Genomic DNA, 23957 nt, shown 5'->3' on the forward strand with positions numbered 1-23957 from the left:
TGCTCTTCTCCCTCTTCTTCTCGCCCTGCTCACGTCGCCGGCACGCTGGCATGGCTTCGTCTTCGCGTCGGCGGCTGGCTGGCGGCCACACCGAGGGGTGCGTGGGTCTATGCGGCGATACGGACGAGTCCGACCGCTGACGCGTCGCACCGTATCGCGCAGGGACGAAACCCTCACGGCGCGACTTCGCGCTCTCGGCTACTCCCTCGCTCTGCCTACACCTCTCGCACCTTCTGAGCAGACAGAGACGGACTCTGAGCACGATGCTACGTCTACTCCATCCAAAGCGCAGGGCCAGAAGACGGCATTGCAGCTCATGGTCGATCAGGTCGAGGCGGAAATTGCGCGGATGCGGCGAGCCAAGCATCCAGTAACGCCCGAGGTGCGCCATTCCGACTATGGAGTCTCACGCCTCGATCTCACCCAAGGGGTCTGCTCGTAGGTATTACCGGTACAGGTTGGTGCGCGAACGCCCTCGCCGGCTGCTCAGTCGGCCGATGAGGCGGATCTCTCCACCCTCGCTTTCCTCCTCCGGCTCGCCGACGACCATCGACATGCAGCTACGGAGGCGAAGGGAAAGAAGCAGCGCGACAAGAAGCGGGCGAAGGCGGCGGCTCCGGTGACGCCAACGCAGGGAAACGCCAAACGCCTCGAAGACCTCTCGCTCAGCTCGACACCACGAGGTGTGCTAGCTTTCGTTCACGGCGATGCCTAGCTTCAACGGCTGACTTGCTATGACAGCCGGACCCTCGCAGCCCCCTTCGCCGCAAAAGCGGCGTCGTCGACCTTCAACCCCGTCGACCCCTTGTCCTCCGACGTACCCTACCACGCCGCAGCGTTCCTCGCGCCGATCCCCTTCGGCGAGTGAGGTGTCTTCCATTGACTCGCCATCGCCCTCCAAGCGCGCCTACTCTCGCTTGCATCACATTGTCTCGCTCGTCGGACTATCCTTGCGCGTGGTGGGCGCAGCAGATCCTGCAGACTTCGCCGCAACGTCCGCACGGCTGGCCGAGCTCATCCCGGGTGTCACAATCTTGCAGCTCGTCGACCTTGCTCAGGCCGTGCGAAGCAATGCGGCAATCCTGTCCATCTCGCATGAGCATGCGCAAGCTCGCGGCAGGACGTTCGAAGCTAGCCTGAGCTTCTTCAGCAAGCAGCTCTTCGCGTCCTCGTCTACCAACCTCCCGCCAGACCCGCCGCACGCGGCGCTCTACCTCGCCAGGGCGCTCGAGCAGTACCCGCCGCCGCTCCTCGCATCGCCGACGAATGCGCCTCGGCCACAACGCATCCTTTCCACGCGCCACACCTCCTGCGTTCAGTGCGCCTCGCCGCTTACACTGCGGCAGCACCCAACCGATCCCGTCTACCTGGTTGAGCCCGCCTCTCCCGCTTCACCTGTCCTGATCGCTCGGCATACGTGCACAAATTCGGCCTGCCGCACGATTCACGCGCCCGATCATGTCGAGATAACGCATGACGACACCTCTGTATGGCTTTGGGAGGCCGATGCTGAGGCGTACAAGGTCGGCGAGCGGACCTGGGTGTCGAGCGCGTTCGCGAGGCACTACCGAGCGACGCTGCTCGAGCAGGCGACGAGTCCGGGAGCCTTTGCCGCTCTCTGGAACAGGCTCTATGGCTTGTCGGACGAGCTCGAGGACGACGAAGATGCCGAAGAGGAACCGTCGTCGTCGACGGAGGAAGTTTCCCCGAAGAAAGGCAGGGCAGGCGCGTGGCCTTTCGTACTGCACGCGAGGCAGGTATGGCGGTCTTTCGTTATTACTTCGTGTATCCAGGCTGCCACACAATCGCGATTCGGCCGCTTCGCCTCATACGCCCGCGCTTCCACCGACGACCTCATTGCGCTCGCGAACGCCGATCTCTTCGGCAGCACTACGAGCGAGGGCGGCGCTCATGTAATGGGCTCGCATGACTGCGAAGTCTGCACACATGCGCGCAAGCGGTGGATCGGCGGTCATGCGACCCGTGCGGAGCGGGAGCAGGGAGTGCGTTGGGCTGGCACGCACGCGAAGAAGGGCCAGGTGCGGCGGCTGTCCCACACCCCGTCAGGTCTACCTTGCTCACGACGTGCTGGATGTTGCAGAAGCTTGTCGAGGATACCGAGCCAGTCGACGGTCCGCCCGTCCAGCTCGCCGTTTGCGACGGGATCGAGATCGGTCATCCCGTTCGTCGCTCTCTCCCTTGCACGCTAATCGTCTACTGACTATCCTTCCGGCAGCTCTGCGCCTCCCCCAGATGCCTTAACCCTCCCGATCGCCATCGCCGTTCCGGCCGTTTCTGCGACGAGCACAACGACCTGCACTGGAAGTGCGGGATTTTCGGCTGTGGACGACCCGTCGACGACCGGCTTGATGCCCTGAACGGAGCCAGCGAAGCCTGCGACCTGCCCGCTCACCGCGCTCTGTGGGACGACTTCGCTCGCCAACGAGCGGATGTCGCGGATCGTGGGTGGACGGGACGGAGGCGCGGCGGCGGCAGAAGCAGCAAGTATCCCGTGGAGGGGGCGGATCCAGTCAAACGCGAGGTCAAGCTGGAGCTCGGTAGTGAGGAAGAGACGGAGACGGGCTTGTCCGATTCCGAGGAGGACGAGGAGGAGGAAGCCAAGCCTCGACTGGGAAGGCCGAGTGCGTGCGGACATGCTCCGTGCCGCTTGCGGGTCTGGCACTGACTCTACGTTGCAGAGGCGACGCACATGTGGAATATGCGGCGCACGAGCAACCTTCAGCTGCTCGTGGCCGCCTGCGGTACTCCCCTTGCATGGACCAAGTTCTCTGAAGGCGAAACGGCTGCCGAAGTGGTGTCCTTCCTCGCGGTGGCTCACGCCGTTTCAGTTTCACACGAATCGCCCACAACCGCCTTCCCCTCCTACATCGCCTATGACCGTGCTTGCCACGTCCTCCGGCACGTCCTCTCCTCTCTTCGCCCATCCTCGACTACCTCGCCAGTCAAGCCTCCCTCGCTCCCCTCTTTCCTTCAGTCGACCCGTCTCATCGTCACCGCCTTCCACAAGCGCTGCCATGCGCGCGACGACTCCTTCTGCGACGAGTTTTGCAACCCGACGCCGCTCGACGGAGAGGCACCCGACTTGGTCGTCCCCTTTCGACCGGCAGGCCAGCGGCGGAGCAAGAAGCGCGGCCAGGAGGATGAGATCAGGACGTTTGAGAGGGCTTACAACACGTCGGTACGTGTTTTCCCGTCTCTGCCACGCAGTGCGAGAAAGCTGATGCGAGAAATCACGAATAGGCGGCCGAGCAGCTCAACTCGACCCTGTCTCGCTTCGCGCCGCTCCTCTCGACGTTTCGCGCCGACAACTTCGACTTTCTCGTACACGTCTTGCTGCGGTACCGGCGAGACGAGGTGGAGCGGAAGAGGAAGAAGACGTAGAAGGTGGCTCACGGCTATGTAGTCTGTTTGGATCGGGCTCGTCTGATCTCTCTGCGAAGGAGCGGAAGGAGAGGTCGACGAGTTTGAAGTGCGAAGGTGGCAAGCTTGACATTGTTCCAGGCGGACCAGCCGCTGTCGAGACTTCTTCATCGAGAGTTGAAATGCGCAAGCCCCTCTCCCGCCTGTGACTTTCGGCCCCTCATTCCGCGCCCGCTCGTGCTACTTGGAGGAGGTCGCAGCCGGCTCGGCGGGCGCGTACGGGATCGAGGTCGAATTGACGGGTGCGTTGCAATCGATGCTGGGCATCAAGGGAAGGAAGCACCCGCAAAGACAGCGTCAGCGCTGCACTGCATGAGTCATTGACCTTCTCGACGGCTCTGCTCACCGATGGAAGAAGGTCCCGATGTACGTGCAGCGCTTCTTGTGCTTGTGGTCGCCGCGCTTGACCGGCTGCTCGTCGTCGTCGCTCGTGTCTGTCTTGTCTGCGTCGGCCTCGAGGAGCGCGGCGCGGTCGGCGCGCTTGTTTGCCCTCTGCATGTCCAGCTGGGCCTGCTCGGGCGCGTCGAGCGAGGACGAGAGGCGGAGCGGGGACGAGCGAGCGCGAGCGGGAGTGGCGGCGGCGGCCTGCGCGGCGTCGAGGGCGATGCAGGCTAGCGAGACGAGGAGGGCCAGGTAGAGCCTGCTACCGAGCATGCTGGCCTGCAGCTTGCGTTTAAAAGGGTGGGACGGAGACGAGGGACGAAGGGAAGGAAGCGAGGCGACAGGAGAGAGCGACCGTTGCGGACCCGAGTCGGCGGGTGGCGCTCCTGGCTTGCGCGAGTCTGAGAGTAGTTGCGAGTGCGTCTCGTGCTCGAATCAACCGTAATTCAGCGACGAGGCGACTTTGAATGTACTCCCCCTCATCCTCGACCTTCCCAATCCGCTTTCCTTCGCATACCTCGAGCTGCGCAAATCTAGCGATACATACTCAAGACAGCTCACGACCAGTACAACCTCCCGTTCATGTGCAGCACCTGTCCGCGCAGGATCGAGCGTTCGCGCGGCGGGCCCGTCCCGACGATCAGGCGCGGCCTCTTCGGCGGCGGCGGCGGCGGCGAGACGGGCGTCGCGAGGAACGGCGGCGGTGGCGGGTGCTGCTGCAGGCGGACGGACGGGTGCACTGGCGGCGGGAAGACCGGGACGGGCTCGCCGCGCTGCTCCAGCGCCTCCTGCCAGCGGCGCTTCTGCGCCACGCGCCGCTTTTCGCCCTCGACCACCTGCAGCATCGCCTCGTACCGGTACTTGAGCTCGGCTGCGCGTCGCTCGGCGAGCTCGAGATCCTGCTCTGCGCTCCAGATCCACGACCAGTGCGCCGCGAGCGGGTCTTGCGACGCCGGAAGGAGGATGGTCGACGTGCCGTCGGGATGGTGGACGATCTCCTCGGTCGGGGCGGCGTTGCTCGGGAGGCGGCCATTCTGTTGCTGTGTGTGGGGCTGTCAGCCAGGCACGAAGCGAAAAAAGGCGGCGACATACATCAGAGGTGCTCGCGCCGGCGCGCACAGGGAACGCGCCGATGTGCTGGTCGGCGGCGAGAATGTGCTACGTGCGGGGTCGTCAGGCAAGGTCGGCGGAAAGAGCGAGGAGCAACGTACGTTCTCCTTTTTCCGCGGCGGGTTCGGGCGGTGCGGCTCGCCAATGCATCCGTCGACGAGTGTGATTCGAGGCTGCGGCGAAAGTCAGCTCTCGCTGGTCATCCAAGCGATCGCAGGGACGCACAAAGAACGCCATCCTCCACTTGAGCCTCTTCTGCGGCTTGGCTGCGCTCGAGATGCACGAGTGCTGCGCCCTCACCTCGGTGCACATCCACCTCTCCTCGCCTCCAGGGTCCCTCGGCAGGCCCTCAAACTTGACGAAGAAGGGGCACTGCGCACTGTCGAGGACGCACACGAGCACATACGACGGCTTCGAGGCGTCCATCTTGCCTGACGGGAGGCGCCCCGTCAGGTAGCAGCCTTGCGAGCGAGCGAGTGCGCGGATCGAAGCTTCGAGCGTGTGCATCGCGCGCCAGCCGACGACGATGGCCCCCGGCTTGAGCGTGAGACGCTCAGTGGCACGGTCCTGCTCACGCTGAGAAGTGTCAGCTCGACGGAAGCAGGAGAGAGGGAGAGAAGGGGAACTCGCCTTGAGCCAGTACGACAGGCCGATCCCGCCCGCATGGCCCCGGTGCCCGCCCGTCGTGACCTTGGTCGGGTCGACCTTCTCGACCCTCCACCTGCCGTCGAGCTTGCCCGGGTCGACGGCCCTCGCCGAGACGACGGTCGCGGCGCAGCGGGTCGAGCGGTGCGCGCCGGGCGAGACGCTGCAGCGCACGGCGAACGCCTCGGGGCGGTCGGCGACCCAGTAGCGCGAGAGGGCCGAGAAGCCCGCGCGCAGGGCGCACAGCTGCGTCGCGAGGAGGAGGTCGGGCCACGACGCCCACGACGAGCCTTCGGACGGCCAGAACTTGGGCACGGCGGGCTGCGAGGCGGTGGTGCGAGGGCGCGGGGACGGCCCGGCGTCTGTCTGGGAGCGCCCGGCACCGGCAGAGTCCATGCGAGGCGGAGGGAGGCGAGGGATGGCGCGAGAGAGGGGACGAAGAGGAGGAGGCGGACGGAGGATCCGGGGACGGGTCTGTGCGCCGAACGCGGCCCGAGTGAGCAGTGACGACCATTCGCATCCTCTCTAACACTTTCTGGAAGCCCCGCTGCTTAGCCAGACGCGCGCAAAGACCTCGAAACGGCGCGATGTGCGACTTCATGCTGGCGGCGGCCTTCTCAATCTTCCTCCAGAGGCGCGCGTGCTGACAGAGAGCCCCGCTTGGCCGACACGACAGCGCACTCCTATGCTCAGGCGCTACTGTACCTGCCTGTCGCGTCCTGCAACTGTCGGTGCGGAAGACGACGATTTCCTCGCTGGAGAAAGCGAGAGCTCGCCTCGTTGGACAACTATCTGCGCAGGCCATGTCACACGAGTCGGCGCAGCGACGTACCGGGACCTGATCAGAGCACTGTAGCGCCCGAGTGAGCGGATCCAAGGGCCGACTAGTCCGGTCGAGCCGCGCTGGAGGTCGACTGTGGATCTTCATGCCGATTGACAGCCCTGCGGGCACGGAACACGGATGGTCACCGTGCTGGGTAGCGCGCGACCGAGCAATATATACTGAGTCCTCGTTGCCACTCTGTGAGGGAAGCCTTAGAGGATGAAAGCGTAGAGCAGCGCCAGAAGAGGCGGGTAAGGGCAGGGATGATGTCCTGGAGCAGCGATGCTTGCGCGGTGGCGGATCCAGCTCCACTCGTTTGCATGTGCACGGTGTACGAGAGCAGCCCAGATCAACAAGAGCCCTAGACACGCAGTGATGAGCAGGCCGATGATGTCGCGTGGAGCCGCGAGGGCGCACCCTCGAGAGGAGCGATAGACAGGGTGGGAGGCTAGCGAGCACGGATCCAGGGCTGATTTTCACTACAGCGCGCTTCCTCGCACGCTCGACTGCCGGTGCAGGCGGTGCAGAACGGGAACAAGGGACGGCGCCGCGAACGGGGGCGGAGTCGCTCAGACCGCGACCCTCTCCGCGCTCGACGAGCAGAGCGGCACAGCGAGCGAGCGAGCAGCCTGCAGAGCGCGCCAGACTACGCGCGCACCCGCATCGGCAGCGGCACCTCGTTCCCCTCCCTCCTCGCTGTCCCCCCGCTTGGCGGACCTTCCCCTCGAACACCGGCTCGCAGCCCCGCCAGGCGCACGAGTGCACCCCGCCGGCGATGGGCGAGTACCTCAAGGACGTCCCCGAGTTCATCGAGCTCGACCTCGGAGAGTCGCTCATCTCGCGCACAGAGTCGCTCGGTCCGTCTCGTCTCCTCTCGACTCGCGCAGGGCGGTCGAGGCGCTGCGGGGAGCTGTAGCGTACACACCGGTGGGCGTTGAGCCATCCCTGCGCCGGGCTACGCCGCAGCTGGGCGGCTCGACCCCCGGCCCGTCCATCGAGGCGGTGCTGTCTCGACAACGGAACAACGCCCTCTTCTCGACTCGCTGCTGACCCTTTGCGCCCGCATCGACAGCATCCTTCCGCGAGCTCGGCCCTCCCGACCTCTGCCATGTCATCAAGACCACCGGGCGAGCAGGGCAGAAGGATGTTCGTCTCCTCCCCCTCCTCGCATGCTCTCCTCGCCCGCTCTTGCTGACCCGTCATTCCCCAGGTCGGATCATACCACTACGTCTCTGGCGTAGACGCCTCCTCATCCGCCTCGCTCGCCGCCTACCTCAACTCGCTCACCTATACGGTCGAGGAAACCGCGTCGTGGTTCTTCGGCTCGACGACGGCAAAGTCGCCCTGGCGCATCCGCGGCGGCGCCTTCTGCTCCTTCAACGCCTTCTCGCGCGTCGACGTCCGCGTAGAGGTGAAGATTCCGGGAGGTGTCGAGGCCTACGTGATTGACGTCCGCGGCGAGCGGTGCGTCTTCCTTATCCGCTCGACTATCCGCTCGCGCCTAACCCGGTCGCGCGCCCACAGACACGAGGCAACACCGCAAATGTGGGCCGAAGTCTACCTCTCGGCGATGCTGCGCGCGATCCTGTACGCCGACGACGCGAACTACCGCCTCGCCGGGTACCGCAAGCTCGACCCGATCACGTCTCTCGACGCCGAACTCAAGTTTGTCCAGGCGGCGGAGCAGGCCTTCTTCAAGGGTGCGCATACTTTCGGAAAGAGCAAAAGCGTACGTGCTGACCTCAAAGGCGCGGCGCAGGCTGGCAACTCGGCTCGGAGCCCGAGATCCAGGTCGCGACCGTCGTGTCGAACCACCTCACTTCGGGCCTGATGAAGTACTTTGGCGACTCGTACCGCTACGGCCCGGCTGTCAACCTCTTCGAGAAGCTCGTCGTCAAGGAGGGCGAGGTCGCGTGCCTGCTTGCACAGTCGTACCTCGGCATGAGTGCGTGACCGCTCCTGTTCGTCACAACGTCAGAGAGCTGACTCTCGTCGCGCGCAGACGAGGAGGTCAAGGCGGTGCGGGTGCTGCAGTCGGCGATCCAGAACCATCCGCAGTCGTACTCGCTCCTGCACGTCCAGTGCGACTTCCTGCGATCCAAGGGCAAGCACGACTGGGCGCTCAAGCTCGCCAAGCAGGCCGTCAACTGCGCGCCGAGCGAGTTCGTGACGTGGGCCAAGCTCACGCAGCTCAACATGGACCTCGGCGACTACTCTGCGGCGCTCCTGACGCTCAACAGCTGCCCCATGTTCACCTTCAACGAGCGCGACATGCACCGCATGCCCACCCCGGCAAAGTCGCACCTCCCGACGAAGGAGTTCATCGCCGTTTCGGGCATCCTCGACGACGAGTCGTCCACGCACAACAACGACGCTGACGTCGCACTCCTGCGCCTCCCCGCGCCCTCGCTCCGCGGCACCTTCGCCAAGGCGTACGTCCTCCTCGCGCAGCTCGTGAGTCTCATTGGCTGGGACGAGCTCCTCAAGTGCCGGAGCCAGGTCTTCGTCATGGAGGAGGAGTACCGCATGCACCGCGCGACCGACCCCATCCCGGAGTCGCCGCTCGCCGGCGCGACCTCGACGTCGGGCGCGAACGGCGCCGCCGGAGGAGAGAAGGACGGCGGTGTTGACGAAGTCGCAGAGGGCTTCGGGCCTCTCGCGATCGCGACGGACGACGAGGGCTCCGAGGCCGCGTCGTCCGTCAAGGGCGACAACGACGATGTGCCCGCACCCGCTGCCGCCTCGACCACCTCGAGCACCGGCGCGGTCCCGACCATCGCGGTCAACGGGCAGACCGAGGACGGGCGGCAGATCGACGACGGCGCCGCGTCGCCCGGCCAGTCGGGCAGCCCGATCCCGACCATCAAGGTCTCGACCGAGTCGGACGGCGAGCGCGAGCGCGACGAGCTGCGCCGGTTCGAGGAGAGCGAGGCGGGGCGGCGCGCGCGGGACGAGGTTGGGAAGCCAGGCGCGGCGAGGCACGCGCCTGAGCCGGAGGGCGAGGACGAGGTGCAGGAGGTTGAGGCGCCGAAGAAGGAGCCGGTGGACGACGAGGACAAGAAGGAGGGCGCGGCGGGGTTCCAGAACAAGCGGCTGTGCGAGCGGTGGCTGGACAACCTCTTCATGGTGCTCTACGAGGTGCGTTCTCCTCTACGCCATGCACGCCGATGCAAAGATTGACTCAGTCACGTTGACGTTGGCAGGACCTGCGCGTCTACACGATCTGGCGGGCCGAGATCGCCCACTTCAAGGCGAACCACCTCCCCTACCGCAAGACGGGCACCGAGTGGGAGATCCTCGGCGAGCTCGCGCTGCGACTGCACCACAAGGAGGAGGCCAAGGACGCGTTCCAGCGCGCGCTCGACCTCAAGTTCTCGGCAAAGGCGTGGCTCAAGCTCCTCGAGTTCTACGCCGACGAGGGCGACGTCCAGCGCGCGCTCAACGCTGCCATCCGCCTCAGTGCGTTCAACCACCGCTGGTACGCCGAGGCGGCGTACCCGTCGGCCGTCGCGCACGAGCTGTTCAAGCTCATCCGCCGCGACGGGCTCGCAAAGATCTCGTACTCGCTCGTCTCGGTGCGTCTCTCGCTCTTGTGCCCCCTGCGTTGGCGATCGCGTCGAGGCTCCGCTCTCGAAGCGATCGTCTTTCAACGTCGTCCAAGCGACTGACCGCCTGACCCGGCTGCAGATGAACGTCCCACAAGCCATCCTCAAGGGCGTCATGCAGCCCTACTTTGCCTACGCGCAGACGTTCCGCGTCGAAGGCTCCGACTTCTAGGCGACTCAGCCGCTATCGTGCCCACCCGTCTCCCTCGTCCTCGATACCCTTTACTCCTTCCGCCTTCGCTGTTACCTTACGGACGTTCACGTGTCTCGCACCCACTCCTTCGCTCTCTCGCAATACCAAAAGCCAGTGGTCTATCCCGACGTTGCACCGTCGTTGCGGGTCTATTCGCAGTGGTATTCGAACGTGAGCGTCTTCTGGTTGAAGGCGATGCCGCGCTGAGGGTCGTCCGGGTGCTCGCGTGGGTAGATGTACGTATTGCCCCATACGGCGCGCTTGCGCAGGTGCTCGGGCATGACGACCTCTGCTTCTTGCCAGCGGCGGTCGTCAAAGTCGGCGTGCAGCTTCGAGTACTGCTCGATGAAGGCGGCATGCGTCTCGTCGGCAAGGTACGGTGGCAGGGCGTAGGCGACGGCAGGTGCTGCAGGTGCTGGTGGTGCCGGTGCGGGAGTCGCCGCGGGAGAAGCGGAAGCACCGTCGTTGCCTTCGTCGCCGTCTTGACCTTCTCGCCCTGCCTCGCCCGCCTCGGCCGCCGCCTCCTTGCGCGCCTTGCTCGCGAGTTTCCGCGCCTTCTTCTTGCGGTTCTGCTCGGCACGGACGGCGGCCGGATCCCGCGCGTCGGCCTTTGCCTTCTCGAGCGCCTTCCAGTTGCGCGCCGCCTCGGTGTGCATGCGCTCGAGGCGCTCCGTCTCCTTGTTGGGCGCGCGGTCCCACGGGCACTTTGTCTGCGCGAGCGGCGCGGGGAGAATCCACCAGGGCTGGGGCGTGCCGAGGGCCGGGAGGGCGTGGGGCGTGCCGACGGGGACGGGCTGGAGCATCCACACGAGGTCGACGAACGAGAGCTCGACAGTCTGCGTCTTCTTCAACATGGTGCGCGGCGGTTTCGGCGGTCTTGCGGCGAGTACGCGAGCGAGGCCGGACTTCGCTCGACGGAAGAGATGAAGCTCGACCTTCGGACATGTCGGCTGCACTCGCCTGGCCTGCTCGGAAGGGTCGCAGGGAGTGCCTCACAGCTCCAAAAAGATACAGCCTACTCCGCTCGGCTCCCGAGCTTCACTGCCAGCGAGCCGCCCGTTGCCCGTCTTCATCAGCTCGAGGTCACGATACGTCGTGCGGAGGTCGCTGCTGAGGACTGGCAGGCTGCGCGCTACCTACAGCTTCTTCTCAGCTGCTGAGCCTTGCCCAGCGCACGGACACGGACCCGGCTCATCTGCGCTCAGGCCTGCTCGTTCGTCTCGAGGCCAGTTGCTGTCGCTCAAGCTTCTTTCTGCTCACCGCTGCTCATGCCTGCTTCCCAAGAGCTCGCCTCGTGGCCGCAAGAGGGCGTGATCTACGCCTCGTGGTCCGACCTCCTCCTCCAGACCCAGCTTGCCGCTGGTCGAGCAGGCTGGACCGGCGTCGCCGCCGACTGGCAGCCAGCGAGCGAGCGCCTCGACATCCGCTGCGATGTAGGCGATCTGCGCACTGGGGACGGATGCTGTCGCCTGCTCGCCGTTGCGAAGCCCGTCGACCCGAACGCGTTAGCAGGACGATACAAGACAGTCGAGGTGCACGCGAGCAACTTTGAGACGGAGCAGCACAAAGCCCATGATGCTGTACCGGGCTTCACTAGCTCGTACATTGCGAAGGTGCGTCGCCGTGCCTGGGCTGATTCGGCAGCGCGGCTGACCATGACAGGAGGTCGCAGCTTTCTTGCGCGGACTCGCCCAGGGCGATCCGCGTTGACTGGCGCGCGGAGCCTGCGTGGTTCTTGTGCCATGCAGAGTGTCTGCTCCGCGCCGCTTCCCGTCTCAAAGGCCGCTACTTGACAACGGCAGTTAAGCTCGCCGACTCGCTCGGCAGGCCAGGCAAGCAGCGCCTGCGTTGCACGTTCGCCTGTACCGCGTCTCCCGGGCAGTGCGAATACGAGGTTGCGTTCGAGGCAGTCAAGGCGAAGGCGACCACATGGCGCTGCATCGTGGTCCGGCCGTGGCACACATGCACGGAGGAGGCGGGCAAGCCACAGCATGCGCTGCAGAGGGCGCTGGACGCGCTTGTGCGTTTCACGCACTCTTTTGCGTTTTGTCGCCAAACTGACTGTGGTCCGCAGCCCGAGGTCGAACTCGTGCCAGGCATCTACGATCCGACTACCGCTCATCCTCCTCCGACGCTCCGCACCTCCTCCTCTCTGGCGCCAAGGACTGAGCCCTTCTCGTCTCTCCACACCTCAGCTGACCCGAACACCAGCGCCCTCGGCGACACAAAGCCCGCAATCGGTGTGCCCCACCGTGCCTCTCCCTGTCCGTTCAAACTAGGTGAATCACCCATACTGATTATTGCGGTTGCAGTCGCCGACAACGTCGATGACGCCACCGCCTCGGTCACCGCCGCAGTCGACACGGCTGCCTCGCTGCGCGTCAAGCTCGAGGCGCTCGAGACGCAGGTCCAGGTCGCTCGTCGCGCAGTCGAGATGGCCGAGCTGGCCGTCGTCGAGAAGCAGAGGCATGCGAGGGACGAGCGCGAGAGGCGGAGGGAGGACAAGCGGAAAGCAAAGGAACGGGAGGCGCGGGAGAGGGCGAGCCAAGAATGCAGAAAGGGTCGAGAGAAGGTGCTGAGTGTTCTCACATCTTTCGCACGGAGACAAGCTGACGTCCTTGAGCCCGCCACCGCACCTGCAGAACAAGCGCGCGCAGGTGCACCTGCAGGGCAAGGATATGGCGAAGGGCGAGAAGGGCCCAAAGCCGAAGAAAGGCAGGAAGAGCTTCGGGAAGCAGGCCAAGGCTTGCTGATAGAAAGAGCTTCGTCGTCGAATGAGGGTGATGCAACGCCCGCAGCTGTTCTCGCTCAGCCCTGCACTGCCATTCAGCCCTGGCTCGTTTGTGGGAATAATCGAACGAGCTGTTTTCTTCGCCCGTTCTCTCGCTGTCCGACGGGGGCGTGACAGACTCCTGCGAGGTGTACTGCGAAATAACGTCAAGCTATATACTGCGAGGATGGCAGGGCGCGTGCCAACGGGATGCGGCGTATGCGGTACAAGGAGGAGAGAGGGAGAGTGCAGCAACGGGATGAGAAAACCGGAAGGAGAGCGAGAGGGGATAGACAGGCGGACCCTGGATATATACAAGGTGAGGCGCAGGAGGGGAGGTTGTGCGCGCACAGAGGGCTGAACGGAGCCTCAGCGCTGCCGTCGAGGCGACGCGTAGTCGACAAAGTCGTCGAGGCCGATAGGGCGCTCGTCGCCGGTGCTCAGAGCCGTGGTCGTCGTGCTGCCTGCGTGGCCAAACCGTACGCCCGATGAGCGGGCGTGCGGGCGTGCCGGGCGCGTCGAGCGGTCCTTGGATGCGAGAACGCCGGTCGTCGGCGAGCGGGACGAGTGGAAGCCGGCTTGAGGCGGCGCCCAGGCGTGCGAAGACGAGGCGAGGGAGAGGAGGTAGTCATCGTGCGGAGGCGAAGGGGTCGGAGGAAGGTATGCGGGAGGAGGCGGAGCGTGCGAGTGCGAGGCGGGACCGGCGAGGGCGTGCTTCGCCAGGTTCGACGACGTGAGCTGCAGTTGAACGGCGTTAGCGCGGTCAAATTTGTTGTCTAGAGATGCAACGCACTAGATGACCGTATTCTTCGTTGTGAAGGCGTTTGTTGCCGTCGTGCGAAGCAGACTCGTCTTCGAGAAACTCGAGCCCAATCGGCTTGCGCGAGAGCGTTTTGGCGTCGTGGTAAATCTCGCGCGTCGAGACGATCTCGACCGACGGTGTGCTGGCCAGGCGAGGCCGCTTCGCTTGGGGCGGGATGCAGGAGAAGCTGGGTGTGCGAGTGGGAAGGGCGTTGCCGGGCGTGTCGGGCGTGGGAAGCGCGGCGGAAGCATCGCGCTTCGACGGGTGGCGGGTCTGGACGACGAGGGTGAAGAAGTCGGCGGGCAGGTTCGGCGTCATGCCTGACATGCGCAACCTCCTAAGCGACGACCCGCCGCTGCCGTCCTGCTCGGACGATGCAGCACCCCGGGCGAGGCTCGTCGAAGCCCTGCCATCGTCAACCTCGAGCATGGCGGCGTCTGTATCGGTTGAATGACTGGAACCCGTCGGGCCCGACGACGGGCCCGACCAGCGGTCCGACTCGCGCTGTCCTCCTGCTGCGCCGAGGATTCCGTCTGCGAGCAGACTCGCCCTTCTCGCTTCAGGCAGCACAGGCGGCGTGACGGGACCGTCCTCCTCCTTCGTCAGGTCGCTGCAGAAGAGCCCGTTGCCGTAGAAGACGAGCGCTCCGGCGCCGTCTCGAGGTGGGCCCGCGACGGCGGAAAGCTTGCGTGACTGCGTCGACGAGCCCGCCTCGTGGCGCAGTTCGCGCTCGGCCTCCCCCTGATTGTGCTGCTGAAGGTTGGCGACCGAGAGCTTGTCGGACGTGTCGATGGACGAGTCCGCCGCGCCGCCGCGATGCGAAGGCGACGAAATCTGCACGATCTTCGACGCCTCCGAGTCACGCGGCTGGGGCTGCATCTGTGCTCGGACGGGCGACCGTGGCGTCTGAGCCGGCTGCACCGGGGTCTGCTGGCGGTGCAGAGGCTGCAGCACCGACGCGGCCGGGCGGATCGGTCGCGTCTCTTTGTCTTGCTGAGGCGCCGAGCTGCGACCAAGCGAAGGCTGCGACGTCTCGCCTGTGCGGCTCGAAGGCGCCACCGACTGGTCGAGCAGGTTGGTGCCGCGGCTGCTCGGGTCGCGCGAAGACGAAGCGGCGCCGCTCGAGCCTGAGAGGACCGTCTCCTTGCTCGAGGGGTCGCGACTGCCCGAGTCGCGACTGAGCGCATTGTTCGACGACGAGGCACCGTCGGCGTCCATGGGGGCGGGCGAGTCGTGCTGGAGGGCCCCTTCGACGAGCGCGTCACCCTGGGCCTGCTGCACCTCGCCGCGCGGGCCTTTCCAGCGGATGCGCCCGCCGTCTTCGCTCAGTTCGAGGCGGTCCGAGAAGTGCTTGATGGCGCGCTGGACGAACGTGACCGTCACGTTAAAGCGGTGCAGTTGCCCCATGGTGATGGCAAGGTTGAGGTAGACGAAGCCTTGCGAAAGGAAGTCGTGCGCGAGGAGGTTGGCAAAGTACGACTCGTTCGAGGCGTTGAGCGCCGCCGCCTTTTCCGCATCGAGCGTCTGTGTAGGGGGCGAGCGGGCGCGGGAAGTGCGGACGAGCGAGGTGCGGAAGAGGTCTTCGAGTGCGACGACGATCTCACGAGCAACGTCTTGCTCGGCGGGATTATCGATCGAAGGGAGGTCGAGGGGCGGCAGAGGGATGGTGGGGACTTGCTTTGTGGCAGCAGGAAGGCGCATGCCATGACCGGTGCCGCTGAACGAGACAGGCTCGGCGCCCGAATTGCTCGGGCCGGCGAGGACGGTCGTGTCGAGATCCCCCGCCCGGCGTTCGAGTGGCATCGCTGGGTCATCCAATTCGATGTAGTCGGGCTGCATCGAGGCGCGCGCGTAGTCTTGGACATAGCGCGTGAGATAGTCCTCGACCTCGGAGCGCTTCTCGCTGAGAAGGTCGATCATGATCAGGCCAAGTAGCTCGACGTTAGAGAGCGGGACGCACGGTGGCAGGCCCTCGAAGAAGCGTATTTCGAACAGGCGCTCGAGCTTGAGATCGGTCGAGACGTTGCCGGCTTCGTAGCGCTTGAGGCGGTCGCGAAGCTGGCGGTCTGCGGGCGGCCAGAAGCAGGTCAGCTCGGTCCCGGGCCAGCATGTACGTTCGACACGGACTTTGTAGCACGAGCTCGTCGACGACTCCGCGGAAGGTGGCATCGGCGACAGGCCTGCGACGCTTCGGATTGAGCGGGCTGCCGTTTCCGACCGTCTTGAGCTCGCCGCTGCTGATGCCGAGGTCGGTCTCGCGCGTGTCGGTCGTCGAGTCGCCTCTGCGGAGCTCGGGACGACGTTCGATAGTGTCGAGCCCCGAGACTGCGGGGTCGTCGATGTCGTCGTCCGAGTGGACCGAGATGCCGAGTGCGCCGATGCGCTTGAGCCGCGGGACCTGAGGGAGCTCGAGGCTCTTGAGACGGCGACGCTTGACGTGTCGGCGATCCTGGTAGTCATCGTCTGCGGCGGACGAGGCGGAAGTCGCGCTCGAGAGGAGGACCTCGGCGCTCGACGGCGGGGCGTGCGAGTTGGACGAATGGCGGCGGTGCAAGTGGTGGTAGTGGAGGTGCGCAGCAGAGCCAGCAGCGTGTCCCTCTGTCGACGGGAACGGGTACATGGCTGCCCCGCCCGCCGGCACGCCTCCGTCTGCTCCTCGCCGCCTGCCCTGTCCTCGCGAGCCCGAGTCGCCCGTCCCGCCCGAGTCGTCTCCTTCGCCGTCCTCGTCCTCGACGTCCGTCTCGTTGCCCGCCCCGCCGCTGTCCTCCTTGGCGTCGCCGCTGCTGGATCCCAACTCGGGAGCCGGCACCGCCTCCTCGTCCCTCTCGAGCGCGGTGGCCCCCATCCCCGCACTCCCGGGCTGCACGGCTGCGTGTTCCGTGCTCGTTGCCACCTGCTGCTGGCCGTGTTCGAGTGCTGGCTTTTTGGAGCGCGATGACACGAGATCGTCGCGCTGTTCTGCGGGCGGCGGAGGCTCGTCGCCAGGCTGCGTAGCGACAGTCGGACGCATCTGCCCAGCGCGGTCTGCCTGTGCTCGGGCTAGCTGATCTTGCTCTGGTCGTGTATGCAGAGCAAGGGCAAGCACCGGGCGCAAAGAGAGAGCGTCGTCTGCGGCATTCCCGTGCAGACGGCGATTGGCATCGCACGCGGATCAAGGCGACGTCTTTCGCTTCTCTCGCCTGGCCATGCCAGCCTCGGCCCGCCGATCACCTTATTCCTCCTTCATTTATCTGCTCGGCGAATCGCGCACGCAACGCGCGCCGTCTCGACTCGCTCCGACGCTCTCGCACCCTCGTCTCAAGCCAGAGCCATCCGGGCCGATCACTCGCACATCTCATCAATTCCGAACGACGACGTGCTCGGGGTACCGAACGCGCAGTCCTCCTTTGTCGCAGGAGAACACGCGGACTTTGTCGCGCTCAGGGGGAGAATGAGACGCTCGGTTCTTGTGCAAGCGAGCAGAAGGGACGACTGGGACAACAGAGAGGGCAAGAGCGCAGACATCGTCGGGGATCTACAGAGGGAGGAGCTCGTCCTGCTGGAGGTTGGCCATGGGATCGTCGAATCGCTGCTCGCGATTGCGCCGATACGTCTCTGCTCGGAGTTTCCGGTCCGAGCAAAAAAGTGGGAAGGGGGCGGCAGAGACGGAGGTCGACGAGAGATCAGCGTTCGAACGAAAGTCGAGACCAGAACGGTGACGTGTCACAAGTCCTGCAGATCCCGGTCCGTCGGGCCTATCCCGCTCCGCAGAACCCCGCTCGCAGGTCGCATCCAGGGATGCATCGGCGACAACGCCGCGCGTGAAACTGCGCCAGCCCCGAACCGGGAAACTCGACGAGGAGGACGGGGGGAGAACGGCAGACAGATCAAGACGCGCGCTCGTCGTCGCGCAGCCGGCCCGGCGCGTCGAGCACTCGTCGGCATTGTACGAGCGCGAGGCATGCACGACGCCGGTGCGCGCGAGGCTGGCACCTTGCGTGCGGCAGCACGACCGGCGCGCGCGCCCGTTTGTACGCGAAGAGCGAGGCAAAGCGGCGCCAGAGAAGAGCAGGCACGAGAGCACGCGACGAAAGAGGGAGAGCAGAACGCACCCATCTCAGCCTCAGTCACGCCAGTATAGTCCTTCGCATCCTCTTCGCCCTTGCGCTTCTTGCTGCCGCCCTTCGCGCCGCCGCCATTCTCGTCGGAGTCCGTCGCCTCGCCCGCCTTGCGTTTCCGCCGGTCCTCCTCGTCGCGCTCCTGCTTGAGCTGCATGAGCGACTTGCCCGCGTTCGGGTCGGCTGCGGCGGTGGACGAGGACGAGGGCGCGGCGAGGAGGAGGTTTGCGCCGGAGGCTTCGGCTTCGGCGGCTTCGATGCCGGCTTGGCCAGCTGTCCGTCCGACGGCAACGTTTGATCAGCACACGCGCGCACAGAAGAGCGGCGAAGCTGAACGAGCGAGAGGCCACTACGCACCGCAGTACGACCCCTTGATCGTCGAGTGACAGCAGGCGTAACCCCACTTGCCCGTCGTGAGCTGGTACCACGAGCCCCAGATCGACTGATGGTTGCCCGGGAAGACTGTGACACAGAGCGTCGTCAGCGTCGAGTGGAGCACCTGGCGACAGCCTCGCTGCGCAGGACGAGCAGCGAGCGAGGCAGGTCGTGGAGGGAAAGTCAACGCACTGTCCTCGTCGTACTTTGAGCGAGCCTTGGCGCGCTCGATACCCTTGACGACCTTGCCCCTCCGGTCGTACTCGACATAGTTCTCCGTCTGGCCCGCGCGGAGCTCCTTGGGCACGCTCTGGAGGTACTGCTCTCCGCCATACTTGTCGAGAATGCTCGCCGAGCTCTTGCCCTTGAGCACCTCCTTCTGCGCGAGGAACTCTTTGTGCATGAGCGCGGCCGCGGTCGGGTTCGACGTGATGTGCACGTCGTGCCCGCGCTGCTCCGACTGCCACGCAAAGAGCTGCAGCTTTTGCAGGTCGGTCGCACCGCCCGAGTGCCGCACAAAGTTCTCGCCCGCAAACTTGGCCTGCACGAGAGGGGGCGAGGCGAGCGAGGGTCAGTGTCAGGGCGGACGAGGTGTCAGCACTGCCGAGCAGATAGCGCGAGAAGCAGACGCACGTCCTCGAGGTCGGTGGTAGGCAGGGGCGCCTCGCGCATCGAGCGTGTCTTCGGGTCGTAGTAGGCCGAATCGGTGTCGAGGTTGAGGAGGTACTTTGCCGTGTCCTCGCGGATGCGCAGGTTGCGGACCGTCACGCGCGTCTTGGTGTCGAGCTTCTGCCCCGCCACATCGGCGCCCTCGGCATACTTGTCCTCGTCGTCCGAGCCCGACCCAGCCCCGCCGCCGTGCCCGTCGTCGTCGCTGTCGGTGCCAAACTCGTCCGAGTCGTCGTCGGCAGCCTCGTCGCGCTTGCCCTTGCCCTTGCCCTTGCCGCTCTTGCCCTTCTTGGCCGCCTTCTCGAGCGCCTTGCTGCCGGCCTCGGCCGTGCCCTTGTCGATGGCCTCCTCGCGCAGCTTGCGGCGCGCGGCCTCGAGCGCCTCGTGCTCCTCGACGACCTGGCGGTGCGACGCCGGGTCGTAGCCGTCCCAGCGGTCGCGCTTGACGTCCCAGTCGCCCTGGCCCTGGAGGAAGTTCATGCCCTTGGTCGAGTCGTGGATGATCTCGTCGGCGGCAATGTTCTTGCCCGTGAAGCGCGCGCCGACCTTGCGCGGGCGCTCGAGGCAGTCCTTGGCCGAGTGCGTCATGGCGCCGCAGTTGGTGCATGCGCCGGGGCGGAATTTCTTGGCGGCGGGACCCTGGTGTTTCCAGTTCGCGGGTCAGTCGCGAGTCACGATGTCGGGAGGACGCGAGTAAGGACGCACCGCCTTGACGCCGCGCTCGAAGCGGCTCTCGAGCTTGCTGGCCTCGCGGTTGTACTTGGGGATGTTGGCCTTGTGGTGACTGAGCGAGGGACCTTCACCCGTCTTGAGGTACCACGGCGCATTCGCCATGAACTCTGCACGCCCATCGTCGGCGGGTCAGCACGCCTCTTGGGAGCAAGAAGCAGTGCTGGGAACGCACCGGGAATGTGCGGGTTGATGGGCTTTCCCTCCTCATCGAGGGCAGGCGCGGCGGTGCCGGCCTTGCGGGCCGCCTCGAGGTCCTTTTGCTTGCGACTGCGGGCGTACGGGTACGCGTCAGCTCTCTGCAGCTCCGAGCCATGCACATCATGCCCTGTGCGCTGTGAGAGCGGGTGCAGAGGGGTGGCGATGAGGCGGGGAGAGCGAGACGGCGGGCGCACTATTCCTCGCGCGAGAGTTTGCCTGCGGGTGGGCAAGGGGTAAGCAGCTGCTGCGAGTCTCGTCGTGGCCCTCTCGCGCACTCACCGCTCATCGTGGGCGCAGGGTGTCGTGGTGGGAAGCAGCGAAGGCAGCGACGACCGCCTCGCCTCGTCGTCACGCCGCTCGACCGCTGCCAGCGCACGAGCAGCGCCAGAGAGCAGAGCAGAGCTAGTAGTATACCGAGGCAGGACCACCCGCGCTGCTCCCGCTCCTCGCCGTCCTCTCGCTCGCATCCTCTCCACTCCGTCGCTTGATCGCAGCAACACCACCCCAGACAGCCGCTGTGAGGGCTTGTACGGGCTGAGTAGCAGCTAGAACACGCCAGGCGTCCCTCTGAGCGCACTCGAAACTCCTCCCGACGCCGCGCCATGTCGACGCCTCAACCTCCTCCCAGCGGTGCTCCCGCCGCGTCGACGCCCGACGCAAACTACCGCGCGATCCTCGACTACCTCGCAAAGCGCGGGCACCACAAGGCCGCCCTCGCCCTCTCGGCCGACCTCGAGCAGCAGGGCGCGTCCCGCTCCGCCTCGCCCTCGGCCACCGCCGCCGCAGGGGGAGGGAAAGCCGTCGGACTCGACGACTTTGCCGAGCGCAACGCACCGAGTGCGGCGAGGGGCGCGGCGGCGCAGCAGGCGGCGGCGGCACAGCAGGCGGCGCAGGGCGGGCCCGCGAGTGCCGCCGGCATGCGCAGGAGGATGGACCAGAGCGTCGCACCTGGGCAGATGCTCGCAGACCCGCCGAGCTGGGAGAAGGGCTACGAGGGCATCCGCGCATTCGTCGAGAACGTGCGTCGCGGTGTCCTCCCCTTCGATGGAGATGGACTTCCTGACACTCTCGTTCCTCCCGACAGTCGCTCGACATCCACCGTCCCGAGCTCCAGCCGCTGCTCCTTCCCCTCTTCGTCCACTCGTACCTCGACCTCGTCCTCGTCGGCTACCGCGAGGCCGCCGACCACTTCCTCAACCGGTGCGCTCGCCGTGCTCTACGCATCTCGCCGGATCAAACCCCACTGACTCGCTCGATGCGAAATACGCAGCTTCGCCTCGGACCACGCCGCTCTCTACCCAACCCTGATCCGCCTCCTCGCCTCGCTCCGCCTCCCCTCGCACGTCTCGGAGAACGAGTCGGCGCTGCGCTGGCGCCAGGAGCGCTACCACGTGCGCCTCTCGGAGCGCGGGTGGGGCCTCTTACTCGGCTGGCTGCAGGGAGGTGGGCTGCAGGGCGCGAACGAGGGGACCGAGGGGCGCGGGAGGGACCGCGTGCTCGCCATCATCAACGAGCGCGTCAAAGTCGATGGTGCGTCGACACTCCTCGCTCAACTCTTGCAGCTCGCTCTCTCGGAATCGCGAAGCTGACGTTGCGCTGTTTGCTGTTACGCAGCGGTCCCCGGTCCGCCGCTGCGCAACACGCTCACCTCGCACGGCCTCGCGACCGACTATGCCTCGCTCCAGTCCGGCGGCCTCCCCGCCTTCTACGCCGGCGAAGGCGTTCCCGAGCTGCGTCTCGGGCCGGGCCGCGTCAATGCCCAGCTGGAGCGCGAGGTCAAGCGCCGGCTCAAGGACGCCGGCGAGGACGAGGAGGACGAGGCGGGGGCGGGAGTGGGAGCGAAGAAGGACGGCGCTGCGGGCGAAGGCGCGGATGCGGAAGGAGGTGCCAAGGGCGAGGACGGTGGCGCAGCAGCTGCGGGTGGCGACGGCGCAGAAGGTGCGAGCGGCGACGGCGACGAGTCCAAGCCCTCGACTTTGGCGGGCGAGCCCGCAGCCGCGGCGGCGGCGACCAAGCAGCCGGGCGACGAGCACCTCATCTCGCCCTTCCCCGCCGAGCTCCCGCCGTACCCGTCGACGTTCCGCACGCTCGACGTCCTGCGCGAGGTCGAAAAGGTGCGCGAGGCGCGCAAGCGCATCCGCCTCGGCGCAGAGGCCTACGCGCCCGAGGGCGCCCTGATCCCCAAGGCGGGCGGCGGGGCGCAGGGCGGCGCGAAACTCGGCGCGGCGCTGCTTGGCGCGGACGGGGCAGAGGCGAAGACGGGCGCGGCGGCGAGGGAGGACCAGCGCAGGGGCGTTGGCAAGCCGAGCGTGTGCTTGTTCACGCTGCATGACACGGGCGACAGGTGCGTCGCAGTTCTGCGTTCTACTGGAGAGGGCTCGGATCTCGCTGACGCTGCTTCGCTACAGTCTCTCGACCGTCTCGTTCTCGGAGGATTCGACCGTCATGGCGACCGGCTTCACCGAGTCGTACATCCGGCTGTGGAGCCTCGACGGCAAGGGTTTGCGGGCGCTGCGGACAGACCTCGCGAGTGACGAGGTGGGCAAGATCCAGGATGGTGCGTTACAGCCGCGTTGCACCGAATAACACGCGAGAGTTTTCTGCTGACTCAAGTATGGGCGCCGCAACACAGCCAAGGATCTCGACAAGCTCTACCAGCCGAGCGCGCCACAGACGCGCAAGCTCATCGCACACTCTGGCCCCGTCTACTCGCTCTCGTTCGACCCCGTCCCGGGCCCCGCCGGCCCGCCGCGGTACCTCCTCTCCGCCTCGGCCGACTGCACCGTGCGGCTGTGGTCGCTCGAGACGTACGCGAACCTCGTCGTGTACCGCGGTCACCGCGAGCCCGTCTGGGCGGTCGAGTGGGGCCCGCGAGGTGTCTACTTTGCGACGGCGAGTCGCGATCGCACGGCACGGCTCTGGATCACCGACAAGGTCAACGCCGTCCGAATCTTTGCTGGTCACCTCAGCGATGTCAACGTGAGTTTGCACTCCTCTGCATGTTGTCTTGCTCGCTTGACGATACTCATCTCCTGCTTGTAGTGCCTCGCCTTCCACCCGAACTCGCTCTACCTCGCCACGGGCTCGTCCGACCGCACGTGCCGCCTGTGGGACGTGCAGAAGGGGCACTGCGTGCGCGTCTTCGTCGGGCACCGCGCTTCGGTGCAGGTCGTGCGCGTCTCGCCCGACGGGCGCTACCTCGCCTCGGCTGCGGACGACGGCCTGATCCTGCTGTGGTCGCTCGCGACGGGCCAGCGCCTCAAGACGTTCTACGGGCACCACGCGGCCATCACATCGCTGGCCTTCTCGGCCGAGAGCACCGTGCTCATCTCGGGCTCGGCGGACGAGACGGTCCGTGTATGGGACGTCGCGACGCCGCCTTCAGACGACGCAGCGCACGATGTCGTCGGCGGCGCGGTCGGCGGCGTCGCGGGCGGCGTCAACGGCGCGCTCGTCAAGGGCTCGCTGCGCGGCGCAGGCGGCGTCGATGCCAAGCGCAGGGCGTCGGCTGCGGCGGCGGCGGCGAACGCGAGCTTGGGGATCGGGAGCGCGGCGGGTAAGGAGCGCAAGGACGGGAAGGACGGGCGCGGGGCGGGGCGGGGAGACGGGCTCGGGCTCATCAGCCGCGCGCAGGCCGGCGACGGACCTTGGTGCGTTCATGGCTCGCTGTTGGCGCGCCTGACGCGTGTTCGCATGTACTGACGAGGCAGCTCCTCCGACTCTTGAAACAGCCCCGATTTGCTGTCGACGCTCGCGACGAAGCGCACACCCGTCCTCGAGGTCAAGTTCACGCCGCGCAACCTCTGCCTCGCTGCAGGCGCGATGCGTGAGGCGCAATGAGTGTGTGCTCGCAGCCCTTGCTCCTCGGTAGCGTAGATATGCGACTCGCAATGCCGAATACAGAATAGTGCAATGCCGCGACGGAGAGACTGCTCCGCGGAGAACACGAAGATTTCGGAGGTGCTGATGGCATCGGGCCGCCGAGGTCGAGGCCCTCTTCGGCAACGAGAGCTCGAGTGGGGCCCGCACGCGGTCCCGCGCTCTCGACCTCCCTCGAAATTGAAGGCCTTGCAGACACCGCGCATCAGCCGGGCCAGCTCGAGCTTGCCGTGCCCC

At 66.2% G+C, this 23957-nt stretch overlaps 9 protein-coding genes across 9 annotated transcripts; 4 read left to right on the forward strand and 5 right to left on the reverse strand.

Annotated features, from left to right (window-relative positions):
• Positions 1 to 50: 50 nt before the first annotated feature.
• JCM10292_007653 (uncharacterized protein) lies at positions 51 to 3402 on the forward strand (the record flags this gene model as incomplete). Its single annotated transcript, XM_076652543.1, has 8 exons — positions 51 to 97; positions 163 to 382; positions 443 to 683; positions 742 to 2039; positions 2102 to 2182; positions 2237 to 2642; positions 2700 to 3199; positions 3262 to 3402. 8 exons carry the CDS (start codon positions 51 to 53, stop codon positions 3400 to 3402), a joined length of 2934 nt encoding a protein of 977 aa, XP_076501892.1.
• A 219-nt stretch (positions 3403 to 3621) lies between these two features.
• JCM10292_007654 (uncharacterized protein) lies at positions 3622 to 4095 on the reverse strand (the record flags this gene model as incomplete). The annotated part of the gene is made up of 2 exons (XM_076652544.1): positions 3622 to 3700; positions 3788 to 4095. 2 exons carry the CDS (start codon positions 4093 to 4095, stop codon positions 3622 to 3624), a joined length of 387 nt encoding a protein of 128 aa, XP_076501893.1.
• Positions 4096 to 4379: 284 nt separating this feature from the next.
• On the reverse strand, positions 4380 to 5973 carry JCM10292_007655 (uncharacterized protein; the record flags this gene model as incomplete). The annotated part of the gene is made up of 4 exons (XM_076652545.1): positions 4380 to 4862; positions 4915 to 4980; positions 5034 to 5105; positions 5158 to 5973. The coding sequence occupies 4 exons, from the start codon at positions 5971 to 5973 to the stop codon at positions 4380 to 4382; spliced, it is 1437 nt and encodes a 478-aa protein (XP_076501894.1).
• A 1202-nt stretch (positions 5974 to 7175) lies between these two features.
• Positions 7176 to 10177, forward strand: JCM10292_007656 (uncharacterized protein; the record flags this gene model as incomplete). Its single annotated transcript, XM_076652546.1, has 8 exons — positions 7176 to 7257; positions 7473 to 7546; positions 7611 to 7864; positions 7925 to 8100; positions 8160 to 8345; positions 8403 to 9538; positions 9604 to 9975; positions 10088 to 10177. 8 exons carry the CDS (start codon positions 7176 to 7178, stop codon positions 10175 to 10177), a joined length of 2370 nt encoding a protein of 789 aa, XP_076501895.1.
• Positions 10178 to 10347: 170 nt separating this feature from the next.
• Positions 10348 to 11052, reverse strand: JCM10292_007657 (uncharacterized protein; the record flags this gene model as incomplete). The annotated part of the gene is made up of 1 exon (XM_076652547.1): positions 10348 to 11052. One exon carries the CDS (start codon positions 11050 to 11052, stop codon positions 10348 to 10350), a length of 705 nt encoding a protein of 234 aa, XP_076501896.1.
• Positions 11053 to 11466: 414 nt separating this feature from the next.
• On the forward strand, positions 11467 to 12951 carry JCM10292_007658 (uncharacterized protein; the record flags this gene model as incomplete). Its single annotated transcript, XM_076652548.1, has 4 exons — positions 11467 to 11811; positions 12273 to 12438; positions 12511 to 12647; positions 12841 to 12951. The coding sequence occupies 4 exons, from the start codon at positions 11467 to 11469 to the stop codon at positions 12949 to 12951; spliced, it is 759 nt and encodes a 252-aa protein (XP_076501897.1).
• Positions 12952 to 13337: 386 nt separating this feature from the next.
• Positions 13338 to 16780, reverse strand: JCM10292_007659 (uncharacterized protein; the record flags this gene model as incomplete). Its single annotated transcript, XM_076652549.1, has 4 exons — positions 13338 to 13706; positions 13762 to 15673; positions 15731 to 15836; positions 15898 to 16780. 4 exons carry the CDS (start codon positions 16778 to 16780, stop codon positions 13338 to 13340), a joined length of 3270 nt encoding a protein of 1089 aa, XP_076501898.1.
• A 504-nt stretch (positions 16781 to 17284) lies between these two features.
• On the reverse strand, positions 17285 to 20127 carry SLU7 (mRNA splicing protein SLU7; the record flags this gene model as incomplete). The annotated part of the gene is made up of 9 exons (XM_076652550.1): positions 17285 to 17364; positions 17862 to 18140; positions 18225 to 18329; positions 18435 to 18783; positions 18876 to 19550; positions 19617 to 19750; positions 19816 to 19910; positions 20036 to 20057; positions 20121 to 20127. The coding sequence occupies 9 exons, from the start codon at positions 20125 to 20127 to the stop codon at positions 17285 to 17287; spliced, it is 1746 nt and encodes a 581-aa protein (XP_076501899.1).
• Positions 20128 to 20443: 316 nt separating this feature from the next.
• JCM10292_007661 (WD repeat TAF5 family protein) lies at positions 20444 to 23681 on the forward strand (the record flags this gene model as incomplete). Its single annotated transcript, XM_076652551.1, has 8 exons — positions 20444 to 20860; positions 20926 to 21041; positions 21112 to 21371; positions 21456 to 22185; positions 22250 to 22398; positions 22474 to 22820; positions 22884 to 23491; positions 23573 to 23681. The coding sequence occupies 8 exons, from the start codon at positions 20444 to 20446 to the stop codon at positions 23679 to 23681; spliced, it is 2736 nt and encodes a 911-aa protein (XP_076501900.1).
• Between the last annotated feature and the right edge of the window lie 276 nt (positions 23682 to 23957).

This window comes from Rhodotorula paludigena (assembly GCF_050403205.1).
Source record: "Rhodotorula paludigena JCM10292 DNA, Rt_paludigena_JCM10292v1_ctg80, whole genome shotgun sequence".
NCBI lineage: Eukaryota > Fungi > Basidiomycota > Microbotryomycetes > Sporidiobolales > Sporidiobolaceae > Rhodotorula > Rhodotorula paludigena.